Below are 15,290 nucleotides of genomic sequence, written 5' to 3' on the forward strand. Positions count from 1 at the left end.
TCTAGCGGTGGCTTTGAAATTCAAAACTTGTCACCAACTATATATCTAACTTTGCTGAATCAACTTAGTAACCCAAAGATAATAGGAAGGTACACTTTGAGGGAAAACGTGCCCTTTAACATTTGATGCGTATTTTTTTTTTTTTCAGTAAAATTAGATTATGAAATTTTCGAAACAAATTGAGTTGTTATATTTTATTTTTTTATTAATCATTTTTAATACATATTAATTATTTATTTATAAAAGAATTGAATTCAAATAAAATTAAAATTAAATGACCGAAACGGAATAAATTAATTTTTTATAATTAAAATAAATATAAATATAAAATTCATTACTTTCTTCAATTAAATTGAAATTTGATTTCTCTATTTATAGAATTATTATTTTCTAATAAATTACACCAAGTACTATATTTAGAATGTTTGTAATAAAAATAGAAATATTTATTTATATGGATAATAAGTGATTAAAAGACTAGCATAAAAAGAAAGTGGTTTTTTGATAAAGCTTTTTAATTCAAATGTAAATTACTAAGGCCAAGTCCCTTTATTTATAAGGATTTGTTGACTTGAAAGTTAGCTTAAGAATTCTTGAGAGAATTATAGTATTTTTAGACCGAATGGCTTGTATTCTTTTGGAGGTTTATGTTAAATTACTAAAACTTAATCAAAACTGAGCACAAAATCATCCAAACACATGTATAATCACATTATAAACACAACATAAGTGAACATGATTGGTTATTACGCGACCTAAATAGGATATATTACGTACATTTCCACTTTAAAAAAAGGAGTTTTAGATATATTCTTTTGTTAATCTTTTTCTTTCGTTTTTTTTATTTATATTTCATTATCTCAAAAAAAATAATAATAATAAATAATCATGATAATAATTATAATAATATTATTATTATTATTGTTATTTTATAAATATATGTACCGGACCTTATCATGGATTACCAAATCGGATTTTCAGTTTCTTCTCATGGTAAAATAGCCAAGCATTCGATCATATAAATACAATATAATTAATTTTGATTCCTTGAATGGCTTGAAAATTGCTCAATCACCAGCCCAAATGATCAATTCTTATGGGCAAGAAAAATTAGTCGAAGTCCATTAGCACGTGAATTTCTTTTCTTTTATCCAATTATAACTATTTAAAATTAATAAATATATATTATTCATTTATTAATTTAATAAATAAATAGAAATATATATCTTATCAAATTCAAGAAAATCATAAAAAAATATAGCCAACAATTTGATAATAGTTCAAAGTACAACTCAGCTCAATTAACCAAAATCGAAGCAAAGAAAAAAGTAATGGAAGTTTAACAAGAGGATGAAACAACAAAAGATTTAAGCTAAAATAGGAGCAAAGGTAGACTTAAAACACAAGATCTTGAAAAGGGTAGGAAGACCATCAATGTCCAACTCCAAATATTCTCCAATTTCAGGAGAAAATTTGACAATGTTACACTTCTGATTTCCTTTCTCCCATCTGAAAACTTGCATCAGGTAACTTCCCTCGTCAATTTGACAAATCAAACTGTGATGCAAAAGCCTGCTTCTTGGCACACATAAAACAAACCTATGTTGTAATAAGATAGAGAAACCTTGTACCTTGTTTCCGACGATTGTCTATATCTTCAAGAAACGAGAATCATGATGTACTAGTTTTAAATCACCTCCTAAACTCACCAAGTCATAGTTACGAGGAACATCATACTTATAATACCCTTCATCTCCTCGATCATGACTAATACAACAGATCACATAAAACTTTTCATCGCTCAAATCAAACCTAAGCACACAACTCTCATCATGTTTGTGATCGAGTTCACTGATTTTCCAATGGAAACCTTAGTTCCAAGCGATTGCTGAGTTGAAACCTCTTTCGATTCTGAAATTAGGAGCATCGTTTAACTCTTTTCATGAACTTTCTCCAATTGTGATTACTAGAACTTGCTAGGTTCATTATCAGAAAATCTATATTCGCGCACAACTTTATACTTGCCAGATGACGAATCAAAGTGAAACCCAATCTGATAGCTCTTGCATGGCCTTGAGAACAATATTCTTGTTGTTCTTGTGATTGAGGTTAAAACCAAGTAATCACTCATTGTCGGGTTGCAAATTAGCACGGAATCAAGCTTTTCTTTAGGAGCTTAATGTCTCAAACTTAGTACTTGCAAGTGTACGAACCGAATAGTAGTACTGGTAAGTACACCACAAGGTCGATCTCACAAGGAATTGTAAAGCATATATTATAAAGACCAACTATCAAATAAAATACTAAAAATAAATCCAAACACTCTAAACTAATGTTTTGAAAATGATTTTAAGGTTTATGAAAAAATTTAAATAACTAAAAGATAAATATGCAACTGATTCATGAACTATTTCGTAAGATACAAAATTATTTCATAAGAATATGATTATGTGTTCGTGAACATTATATATTGTATTATAATATGTACTGAAGGTGTATGTATGTTTATTATGTCTGCCTATTTGATAAATTTGCTTCTTACAATCTAAAGAGAAAAAAGTTAATGATGATTATAGGTACAAGAAGAGATTGTATAACTTGGTAATTTTATGGTTTGATTAATGATCAGTGTACTTCAGCAGATTGATCATTTCTTATTGATATCTTAATTTCTTATTGTTTTTTCGCAATCTTTCTCATATATATTTACGTAATTAAGTTATATTAAAATCATATGACTCATTACATGTTTATTAATTTTAATACTTTTTTTGGGAAATATATGGTAACTTTTATTTTTGGTGTTATTTAAAATTTCTTTTATTTATGGTTTTCGCGTGCATTTCAAATAGATTTGAAATTTTTATCACCTAATTTCACTAGCTTTTACCTAATCTATAAGATTAGTAAAAAAAGGAGAAAAGAAAAATACTGCAAATAAAAAACCGATGAAGTTTGAAATCTAATCTAATTTATATCTTTATAACTTGTCGAGCAAAATCTGATGTATTTCCTGATATCAAATGTATATGCATTTGTTAATGAAATTTTGAAATGAAGTTTGAGAACTATAATCTGATCCATATATAAGAAAACAGAAGCATTTTCAGTACCTTTTATTCATGTCAGAGGTAAGTAAAAGTCTGTAGCAGCCAAAGGAAGGCCATTAAAATAGCAGAAACACTACAGGTTAAGATCAAGGAATTGAAATTTTAATTCAAACATGTAAATAGATGTGCCATACCTGCAGATTTTTTATGGAGTATCTCAGACCTTTCAAACTCGATTGATAGAGAAAAGAGAGAAAGAGAAAGAAAGACAGAACTCTAGACCTAAAACCAGGTCTCTTCAGGGCCATTTGCTTATTACATTGAGGGAGCTTTACGGCCAAGTGTTCAAGCATGCAAAACTCTGTATACACACTGGACGGTTACAGCCATTCTCAATTTGTTGTTAATTTGTATGTCTATTCACCCCACCTCTCACTTTCTTTCTCACCCTTGTGCCTCGTTCACATTTCGAAAGATGTCAGATTTATATAAGTTATTATCATGTGTAAAAAAAATTAATAAAAAAATAATTATTTTCTTACATTCATTATAAAAATTAACACGTTTTATATAGTGTAAATAATCATACGACAATCTCATTTAGTAGTAACTTTCATATTATTATATATCTCGTTAGATAGTTCAATATTTTTGTCGAAATCTTATAGTCTGCTATTAATTTGAATGGTAAATTTGCCAGAAAATGTTTTCCGCCCAACAAACGGAGCCTAAGAGCGGCAACCCACTTCTAGGCAATGGCTGCAAAATCCTTTACAACCTCGGCAACACCCAAAGAATGAGATGGGCTTGTAATAAATTGGTAAGATTTAACTGGGCTGTAAAGACAAATGTCTTCAGATCCATGGGTTTTTATTTCTGAGGCCTTTTTAAACAGTTTGCAACACAATTAGAAGATTCGGAACTCAATTCAATAATTTATTGTTACTTCCAGGGAAGCTAAATTAGCTGTCGCAGTGAGTTGCACATTCTAATCTTTTACTCTCTGACCACTCCTAACGTATTTCTTTAGCCTGAATGGAATTCATATCTCCTTCGTCTGGTCGAGAAGGGACTGTGACTCTTCTATTACATTACGGAGAAGTCCATTTTCGTCATGATCGATCCACGTCCTACCCGGGCTTAGAAAGCTAGCTTACTAAGGCGAAGGACTTTTTTTTTATTGCACGAGCTAGCCAGCCAATCCAGCCGTTCCTCACCAATCTCTTAATCTCCACGTAATTCTTCTGTTTTTATACGCCTAATAAAATTAAATATTTAAATATTCTTGTTTTTCTAAAATTTTAATTTTTAAAATTTTTATTTAAATAGTCTGATTTAATCAATTAATTGCAATTATAGTTAAATTGAAATCTCGGTCAAGATTGAATACTATTCTTTTAATTTTATATACTAACCTTCTTTTACTTTACCAATATCATTTGCGCATTACAATCACGGAGAAAGTAAGGAAATAAATGACTTCACCTTTCATTTTTTTATTTATTTATGGTTTTCACTTATTTTTTACTTTCTATTTATCAGAACCTAATGTTAGTAACTCGTATACAGTGTGTAAAAATATGTGGTAGTAACGTGTAAGTTGTTAATAATAAATAATAATACATTATTTAGCACGTCACTCTATTTTAACTAAATTTTTTAATTTAACTATTACTGCAATTAATTAGATAAATTTTTAAGTAAAAATTAAGAGGATTGACCAAATTTGCAATAGAAAATAAATGTTTGGATTTTTAGTATTATTAGTTCATTTTTATATTATTTGGAGGCTAATGAGCTTGAGACTGCAAAACGGAGTAGCCATTTTGTTACCAATAACTTCCTGCAATGCTTATAAACTCCTATTATGGATAGATAATGAATAGAAGATTTGAACTCATAACTTCAGAACTTTAAAACTTTAATATTTTTTTAATCCTTACAAGTTAAATTTCCAATCAAATCATATCTTGGTTAGTAGTCTGCTTTTAATTACATTGGTATACTTGATACGAATAGAAGAAACAAAAGGGAAAAAAATCAATCCACATCCAAGTTCATACGCCCTGTGGATAAATTTATGATACTCCTTTATGGCAATCATAGAATAAATTGAATAAGGATTATGATGATAAAGTTGAGTTCTGCAAATGATGCATGCAAATCCAAAACTAGCATTTCACATGTATGAATTCGGTAACATAAAATTTATATTGTAGAAGAAAAAAGAACAAACTATAAAAATACTTGTATAGTTTTGGAAACAAGAGATTCTGGATTGGTCTTTTCTCTTCCCATCGCTAATTCCATCTAAAGTTAAGAAGCTGACAATCTGAAATTGTCCTCCACAAACTCCAAGTTTAGAAGTTGTGACTTGTGAGCAAAGGGCTGTGAATGAAACAATGGAAAGGACAGGACGATGCCAAAGTGCAAGAGAAGGTACGTACATATATATATATACGGCAAAGTATATATATATAAAAAGTATATATATAAAAATAGGACACAGAAAATAAAAATCTAAAGGGGACCCCATCATTCAAAATGGCAAAGTATCCCTAACCACTCACTACTTATCCTTTTTCTTCTTGCACACCAAGGAATAGTTACATTCTTGAGAGAGACAAGTGCATGAATTGAGGTCATATACGGCATTACCTTCATCACTCAAAAAATTGAAAGATATATGAATAGAGGGATAGTGGAGAGTTGTCAATTTGGTCTTTTGTTAGTGTTAGTAGTAAAAAGTATTGCCTCTTCCCAACAAGCTTCATGGTGGGTGGTATCCAACCATTCTTGTTTCCCCACTCATCAACACCCTTTCTTATTTCTCTACATTTTCTTAATTTGTTCAAAAGAAACCAATAAAGAAACAGGGTTTCTTACTCACAAAGTTCATATGTCGGTGTATGTTTGTTCAACTGCTTTTCTTGAAACTTGTTTTTTTTTTTCTTCAACCATCTAGTCACTTTGAAAAGAAAAAAAGAAAAAAGAATTCTCTTGAAATCAGAAGATAGAGAAAAATATTAGATTAAAAAGGAGGAGAAAAAAAATGAATATTTGATTACATATTACGTGTTATATTATAAAGCCTAAATCATTAAAAGGGAAAACATTTTTTGTAATTTCTTACTTTAAGATTTTAATTTTATGATATTGTAATGGTGATTGTATTTAGCATTTCATCTAATGATTCTTTTAAAAATTTATGACGAAAAATTTATAAAGAAATGACACTTTATATTATATATAATTTAAGAATTGTTGGACTCAGAAAAATAAAATGATAAAAAATTTATAAAAACATTTTACTTATTTCTTGGCTTCGCAAGAGATGAGGAATCATTCACAACCCCTATAGCTCAGAAAAATGATTGAGGGAATCATCAATTAGGAGACAAGTTTAAAAATCCAAATCCTCCACAGTACTCTTGGGTCCATGCCAAAACCACTAGACTGTATACTTGTTTCTTCCATTAAAGTACCAAAACAACAACTCATGATAGCTTTTTGTAAGATCGCTGTGTATCCAATAACTAAAGGCGAGATTAGGCCTCTCACATGTTATTAGTAACTCATTTAAATTCTTATAAACACATTAAACCGATAATCAGTTCCCATTATGGGACAAAGTGTTACAGTATGGATGGCATTGATTAACAATATAAATACAAAACATAGCCTCCATCAATCATACTCTAAAGATATTCATCATCTGCTCATTCACCGCAAAATTATTTGGGAAGTATGGTAACAGGTTTCTCGTTCCTATATTCTGGAAAACTCCACCTGCTCTATATATTAAATGGAACATAGATACTTTTTCCAAAGGTAAACTTGGTTCTTCAGGTACTAAGGAGGTTCTCCAAAATTCAAGTTCATTATGGCAATGTTATCCTGTCCTGATGGTATATTAGAGTCCAATAAAGTGGAATTAAATGCTATACGGAAAGCATTACAATTACCTAGCTGGGTAATTAAAATTGTAAAGATTGAGAGGAAATCATAATATACATCATCAAAGGAAGCTTAACCTAAAAATAAAGGAAAGATGATTATTTATACTCTAATCATGGAAAAGATTATACTACCCTTACAATAAACCTTTAATTACAGTGTTTAACATTCCCCCTCAAACTCACGATGCGATAGCAACAAGCATCGAGAGTTTGTCAGATAAAAAACGAAAACGTGAAGCAGTTAGATATTTTGTAAATAAGTCCGCAAGCTGTAAGGAAGAAGAAACAAAAGGCAAAGTCAAGGTGCCATTCTGAAGATGATGACGGGTAATATGACAGTCGATTTCGATATGCTTGGTCCGTTCGTGAAAGACTGAATTGTGTGCAATCTGAATAGAACTCTTATTATCACAATGTAAAGGAGTTGGTTGCCGCAGAAAGACACCCATATCAACAAGCAACCATCGCAACCAAACTATTTCACAAGTAGTAGAAGCCATAGCGCGATATTCAGCCTCCGTTGAGGATCGAGAAATGACGTCCTACTTCTTACTTTTCCAAGAGATAAGGGAATCACCTAAAAAGATACAAAATCCAGTAGTTGATTTGCGGTCATTGGGATCACTACCAATCAAAGCATCGAGTAAGCACATAACTCTAAAGATGAAGCGGATGAAAATAGAAGAGTCGGCGAGTCCCGTGAGGTATCTCAAAATGCAAAGAACAGCAGCCCAATGAACTGTAGTAGGAGAAGTAACAAACTGACTGGCTATATGAACAACATATGCAATATCAGGGCGAGTGATAGTAAGATAAACCAAACTTCCAACAACAGTCCGATATAGACTCGGATCCCGTGAGTGAGAACCATCGGGCGGAATAACGAGCGTTGAGCTCAATTGGAGTAGCAACAGTCTTATTGTCAGAAAGGCGAGCACGCTCAAAAATATCAAAAATGTACTTAGATTGAGAAAGAAGATACCCTTTTGGAGAAGAAGCAACTTCAATACCCAAGAAGTAACGAAGGGAACCCAAGTCCTTCATAGCAAAACAACGAGTCAGTTCGGACTTTAACAGACTAATCCCGACAACATCATCACTGTAATAATCATATCATCAACATATAGAGAGAGCAAAATTCGACCGGTACCAAGTACATTTGATAAAGCGAGTCATGGTGGGCTAGGATGAAAACCAAGTCGCGAGTAATTACAAGAGAGAACTTCTCGAACCAAGCGAGGAGCCCTGTTTGAGACCATAAAGAAGCCTTCCTAAGTCTGCAGACTTCACCGGGGATGATGATCAAGACCGGAGGAGGGACCATATAAACTTCTTCATGAAGATCGCCATTCAAAAAGGCATTTTGACATCCATTTGAGTTATATCCCAACGAATCCAAGCAACAAAGAATAAGAGTTCGAACTGTAGTCATTTTAGCAACGGGATAAAAAGTCTCTTCATAATCCATACCATATTCTTGAGAATAACCTTTAGCCACTAAACGAGCTTTATACCTTTCAATAGAACCATCAGACTTAGTTTTGATCTTGTAGACCCAACGAGAACCAATAGCACGTTTACCTGCAGGAAGGAAAACTAAATCCCAAGTATGGGTTTGGTGAAGAGCAGTTAACTCCTCAGCCATGGCACGCTGCCAAAGAGGATCAAGAATGGCTTCTTTAAAAGATGAAGGTTCAGAAAGACGATGAATAGAAGCGAGAAAGGAAACAAATGAACTCGAATAACAAGAATAATCAAAATCAAGTTGTTTAGTGGACTTACGATTGCATACAGGATAGCGAGGTACGACAGTATCCGCAGTCTCAGAAGATGATTGGGCGGAGTGTGTAGTAGAGGAGCCAATAGAGGTGTCAGGAATGTCAGCAGAGGATAGCTCATCAACATCATTAGAAAAAGGGTCAATATGGATAAGATAAGACATAGATATATGGTGAGGACGGTCAGGAATTGTAAAATAAGGAATATGTTCAAGAAAAATAACATGACGAGAAACATATAATTTATGACTGACTGGATCAAAACAACGATACCCTTTTTGACCTGCACCATAACCAAGAAAGACACACATAGTAGATCGAGATGATAGCTTACTGCGTTCAACATGAGTAAGAAGAACAAAATATGTAGAACCAAAAACACGAAGAGAAGTATAATCTGGCGGACGACCATACAATCTTTCATAGGGAGACAAGCCAGAATTATAAGAAATAGGAATTCTGTTAATTAAATGAACAGAAGTAAGAACTCCTTCCCCCCAAAATTCACTAGGAACACTAGCGGACAACAAGAGTGATCGTGCAGTCTCTAGAATGTGCCTATGTTTTCTCTCAGCAACTCCATTTTATTCAGGAGTATCAGTGCAAGAAGTTTGGTAAATTGTACCATCTAAAGTAAGTAGATCCTTAAAAGCATGAGAAGTATACTCTCCCCCAAATCACATCTAAAACATTTGATAACAGCTGAATGTTGGGTTTTTACAAGAGATCGGAACTCATTATAAATGCCAAAAAAGTCTGAACGACGTTTCATAAGATAAACCCAACAATAACGAGTGCAATCATCAATAAAAGATACATAATAGCGAGAACCCCCTTTTGTAGAAATAGGAGAGGGTCCCCATACATCAGAATGAATAAGATCAGAAGGAGAGACAGAAATAGTAGTGCTTTTAGAAAAAGGCAATGCATTAAACTTGGCTAGTTTACAACCACTACAATCAGAAATATCATGAGTTTTCAAATTTCCTAAAGCTCCTGTAAAAACTAAAAAATTTAAACGAGACACAGAGACATGACCAAGGCGAGAGTGCCACAAATAAAACACAGATGAAGAGGGATTCAAATGAAAGGATGACAAATTCACACCAGGAACAACAGCCGCAGTATGAGGGGTTTTGAGTTGATCCAATACATAAAGTCCTCCTTCTCTATGGCCGATCCCAATCACTTTCTGATACTGTGGATCCTGAACAAAACAAGCAGAAGAAGAAAATGAGACTGAGCATCCAGTATCACAAATCTGACAAACAGAAGCAAGATTCAAAGCAAGACTAGGAATGTGATAGACATTAGATAAAGATAGAGAAGGCGTAATAACCGAACCAACACCTTGCAATGGCATAGGTGTACCACTAGCACTCATAACAGGAACTGAAACTTCAAGGGTTAGAGAAGTAAATGATGATAAATTAGGTGACATATGGTTTGAAGCACCAGAATCTAAAATCCAGGAGGAAAGGGATATACCTGAAGGACTAGATGACAGACCTACTTGAGAGAAAGCAGACATGGCATGAGGTACGAGAAGCAAGGCTAAAACGCTTTCAATCAGTGATGGGTCTAAGGAGGAGGTTGACAAGGCATTGTGAGGACGAGGTAGAAGAGGAGGTCTATTGTGGAGAGGCGGTGATCGATACGACCACTGATGAGACTGTTACTGCTGCTGTTGATGAAACTGTTGCTATTTTCCTCTGCCCAATTTCGGACACTGAGATTTCCAATGACCTTTTTGCTTGCAAAACCCGCATTCATCACGAGCAACAGATCCATATGGCCTGAACTGAGATTTAGAGTTTGATCGAGGAGGCATGGCAAAAACAGATGGAGTAGAAGCTGGAGAAACCTCTTTTACAACCGAGGATTTCAAATAAATTTCTTCAGCCAAAAGTTCACTAACAACAGAATCAACAGAAGGCAGTGGATGACGATGCAGAATAGACCCACGAAGTCCCTCAAACTCATCACAAAGGGCCATTAAAAGCTGTACCAATCTCTGCTCCTCTCTTCGTACAATATAAGGCCCAAAGGCTCGTAATTCAGCAGGTTCTGTGAGAACCAACTGATCCCACAAATCTGTCATAGCATCGTAGAATTCCTGAATACTCATACTTTTTTACTGAAAAGCACGAATGTCAGACTCCAACTGGTATTGCTTTGCAAAATTAGACTGTGTATACAGTCTAGCTAGGTGATCCTAAACCTCCTTAGCCGTCTCATATTTTGCTAATTGGGTGCCTATCGAATGCTTAACAGAATTATTGATCCAAGTAATAATTTTTGAATTATCAACTTCCCATTTATCCAATAATGCCACATCATCTTGAGGCTTAATATAAGCACCCGAAATATATCCCCACTTTTGTTTCCCTTTCAAGAAATTTTTTATCACGTAGCTCCAATATGCATAATTCTTACCATCCAACTGAACACTAACTGCTTGAAGCGAATCATCTCTAGCTTCAGCCATACGGAACAGACAAAGGAAAGGAAAATTCAACAGAAATCAACAACAATCAATTACTCCAAAGAATGGGCAATAAATCTACTTTCACAGATTGCTTATGTGCCATAACCATTTATCAATATGAAACCACAATGCATAATTTTCCACCAAGCAAATAAATTTAAGCCACAACCCCTATCAACAAATCCAACCTTAAAGAATTTTGTCGAGCAGGTGGCATGCCAACATCATTGTTTGCTGCAACTATCTTTAACAATATTCTCGTCTTTACAAGAATTTCGTCCGAAACCAACAAGCCACGAATGCACAACAGATTGAACAGGGGAGTTTTGTCGAGCAGGTGGTGTGCAAAGTGGAAATGTCGACGCACAGCAGCAACGCACACAGCACAAGAAGTAGAAGCACGCAGCAAAGAAGAGGAAGAACGAGCAGACGTCGAGGATGGAAAACACAGCAGCAATGCACACAGCAAAGAAGAGGAAGAACGAGCAGACGTCAAGGCTGTTTCTGATTGCAAAACAATTAAGCTCTGATACCATGTAAAGATTGAGAGAAAATCATAATGTACATCATCAAAGGAAGCTTAACCTAAAAATAAAGGAAAGATGACTATTTATACTCTAATCATGGAAAAGACTATACTACCCTTACAATAAACCTTTAATTACAGTGTTTAACAAAAATGAGTAATTAACGGAGTCCAAATGCTGAGATTAGCCAAACCAGAAAGTATTGTATGAATGGTTCTTTGAGTGTCGCTGTGTGCGTCTGAAAATATTAGGTTGTCGTATAGTTTTGTGCAATACTGCATTGCTTGGAAGTGCTGAAGTCTCCTTGTTTGTTGGTTCTTTGTATGTGGAATGTTGTCGTATTCTACTGATAGATTGCTACCTTATTGGTGTTATGTTAGTTGGTAAGCTGCCTTACATAATTACAGGTGTCAAATTTTTAATCTTTGCAAGTATAACAACTGATTAAACTTTTACAAAGATCCTTAATCAGTCTTGTCGTCTAATGATGGCTACTTCAGTACTTGTCAATTAATTTCAGTTGTATTGCCACAGACATAAAGTATTGTGATGTTTATATTCTTTTCAGTATAACTAGGAAAGCCTGACGACTTGAGTAGGTTGTATTTTGATGTTACATTTTTTTTAATAATTGATATAAAATATTTTTTATAAAATAAATTTAATGTTCATACTCTTTAAAAAACCATATGTCTAAAGTATCATTTTCTTTCGGCTGTTTTTTTCGATTTACATTGAGTAACATATATTTTGAAATTGAGAAAATATGCAACAAATTGTATTAATCTAGAGAGAGGTCAGGATATAATTCATCCAAATAAAAAGAGTCTGGTCATACATGTTCACTACTCCTGAGAACTGGCTCGAGATATAAAAAAAAAAAAAAAGAAATTAACTTCAATCTATATAATCAGTCTTCTAGTGTGTTTCTGCAAATATTTAACCTGAATGATAATTTCATGAAGTTGGCAGAAATATTGATGACCACCTCGTAAATGGCCGCAATAATAGGTAAATTAACTCAAAAATCAACACCTGGGTAGTAATAAATGATGGGAATTCGAAAATGGTCATTACTAAGGCTAGAAATGTTAGGACAGAGAAATAAATGTTACAATGAATTGCAAATATCCACCACCAACACCGTAGATCCTACCAAAGTGAATTGTTTGTTTGTTTCTTAAGATTTTTGGAAGTAGCACAAATTGAATTAACAAGAAAATTTTTACTTTGCACCTACACTCATATGCTTACAGATTTTCTAGTTCTACTTTCATTTTCAAGTTAAAGTATTGTATTAATGCTCTTCCACGTTCCACCCTCTGGACCACTCGGTCGCTCTCGAGGGGGACCCTAACATTAGATAAAACATATGCTTCTGTGCACTTGCTCACACATGGGTCCAAAGTTTCTGGAGCCATGTTGTCTCTTTAAGTGTTTAGAGAAAGAATCGCGATGCATAAAATTCGAATTTTATAAATAAATTGTTACTTAAAAACAGTATACAGTCGGCAATGGACCTCCCCAAACCCTTTGTATCAAGTTGGCAATGACCGATCTACTGTTTTATAATGAGTTGGCACACAATTTGTTGGGAAATTTTGTTAGATACCTTGCCCTAGACATGTTTGTTAGAAAAAGGAAAGAAGATTCATGCCTTGGTCTTTTTTTTTTCTTCTTTTTTTTCTTTGGGGGGTGTTGGGTGGGTTCCTCTTTAGGAGAGCAGTCCAACCGTACTAATCGAATTGTTGATTTGTATTAATTGTTTGCCTTGGTTTTCTGTCTTCCCATCTTTTTTCCTGTTGAAACAACGTAAGGATGCCAATTGTATGTATTGGTCCGAAACCCTATTTAATCAAACTCATAACATTTGATTTGATTGGTAATAAGTATAGGTCACTTCATGTTCGAATTGAATTTGGATAGTCCGGTATCCTACCCGTATCTAACCTGAATTATTATTAATATTTTTTCTTTAAGTTATATGTCTAAAGCAAATTTGAATTTTTATTAATTACGATATATTTAATATACTACATTTAAAGATTTAAAAATCTATGTTAATTGTTTGATTTTTTTTAATTATTTTAATAGTCTTTTGATATTTATTCGTCTTGTAATATCTTTGGATGACAATATGTATTGTTTTAGTTAAATGTAATTATAAACTAAAAATTATATCGTTGATGTGTAATTTATATAGAAATTTTAAAAATATTATTTTAATTATTTGAATAATGGGATAATCGCTAATTCCTTAAAGTTCTATAGATGTAAAAGGATAATTATAATACTTATTAATTAAATGAGTATGGATATAAATAAATATTGTAAAAATTCACTGTCTCAAAGCTTAGGAAAGAAAGGATTGTGAATAGGTCGTTAACAAATTAGCTTTGATTTAGGTCTAGTTATTAGTATGACTTAAATTAAATTAATGAATTTAGCCTTTCGCATTATATATATTTTTATATATTTGATACGGGATAATTCATGTATCCTTTAACACTCCCCTCAAATGTAACTTATACTTGAGAATATTGTATGAATTAGGTTAGCTCAAAGGCTAATATAAATCTAAAGTTGTGGACTTTATAATCCATAAATCAAACAAATATCGTAATATGTTCATTCTTAAACTTTGGTAACATGTAGAAATTTTAATTTATTCAGTTATTTTAGATTTTTTTATTTTTAAATGAATAATAATTAAAGAGATAATAAGATAATGGTACGTTAAGCATAGTCTTTCCATGTGCATGCCCGCCCACTCTCCAATTTTTTCTTCTGTTTGATCTCATTGTCGGTGATAGTCATGCGGCCCCCTTTTCTTTTTGTCCCTTTTTGTGAAATTTTCGTTTTTGATTCATTATCCTGCCCTCCTCTTAATGAAAATCTATCTCTCTGTCCTCTTGTTTTTTCTTTTTTCTAATGCCTTCAACTTTTGGTTTGTCGAATTTAGATTTCATTAAATATGTAAAAATGATTTCATATCCATTTTTATGTTATTACTCTCATCTAAATATTATATAATTAATTTATGACTCATGGACTCATAAAATTGAGTTACACCCATTCTAATGTTTTATCAATACTTTCAATTAAATTAGAAAATATTAGTACTTTAAAAAATTAAAATGTTCACAACATATACTTTTCGATATTAATTTTTTAGAAATTAAAATATTTTATTATTTTTATTGCCATCAACGCGGCACTAGAATAAATGTAGTATGCAATTAGAATACTTTAAAACGGAGAAAAGCGATTAGAAAATTTAAAAATTTAAATTAATAGTGATTTAACTTTTAAATTTATAGAAAATTCTATATTAATATTAAAAATTGAATTTTTAATTTAATTAACCCATAATATATACAAACATAATTAACTTTTCATAAAATTAAAAATATGAGAAATATACATATAGATTTTTTGTTTATATATCAAAAATAAATTAAATATTTGTAGGAAATATATTAATTTTT

At 32.5% G+C, this 15,290-nt stretch overlaps 1 protein-coding gene and 1 pseudogene across 1 annotated transcript; both read right to left on the reverse strand.

Moving 5' to 3' along the window:
* Positions 1-1,296: 1,296 nt before the first annotated feature.
* LOC125369925 lies at positions 1,297-3,370 on the reverse strand (annotated as a pseudogene).
* A 7,119-nt stretch (positions 3,371-10,489) lies between these two features.
* LOC107260911 lies at positions 10,490-11,275 on the reverse strand. The gene is made up of 2 exons (XM_048373138.1): positions 11,009-11,275; positions 10,490-10,903 (listed from the first exon to the last, which is right to left on the reverse strand). Exons 1-2 carry the CDS (start codon positions 11,273-11,275, stop codon positions 10,490-10,492), a joined length of 681 nt encoding a protein of 226 aa, XP_048229095.1.
* Positions 11,276-15,290: the final 4,015 nt, after the last annotated feature.

This window comes from Ricinus communis, chromosome 4 (assembly GCF_019578655.1).
Source record: "Ricinus communis isolate WT05 ecotype wild-type chromosome 4, ASM1957865v1, whole genome shotgun sequence".
NCBI lineage: Eukaryota > Viridiplantae > Streptophyta > Magnoliopsida > Malpighiales > Euphorbiaceae > Ricinus > Ricinus communis.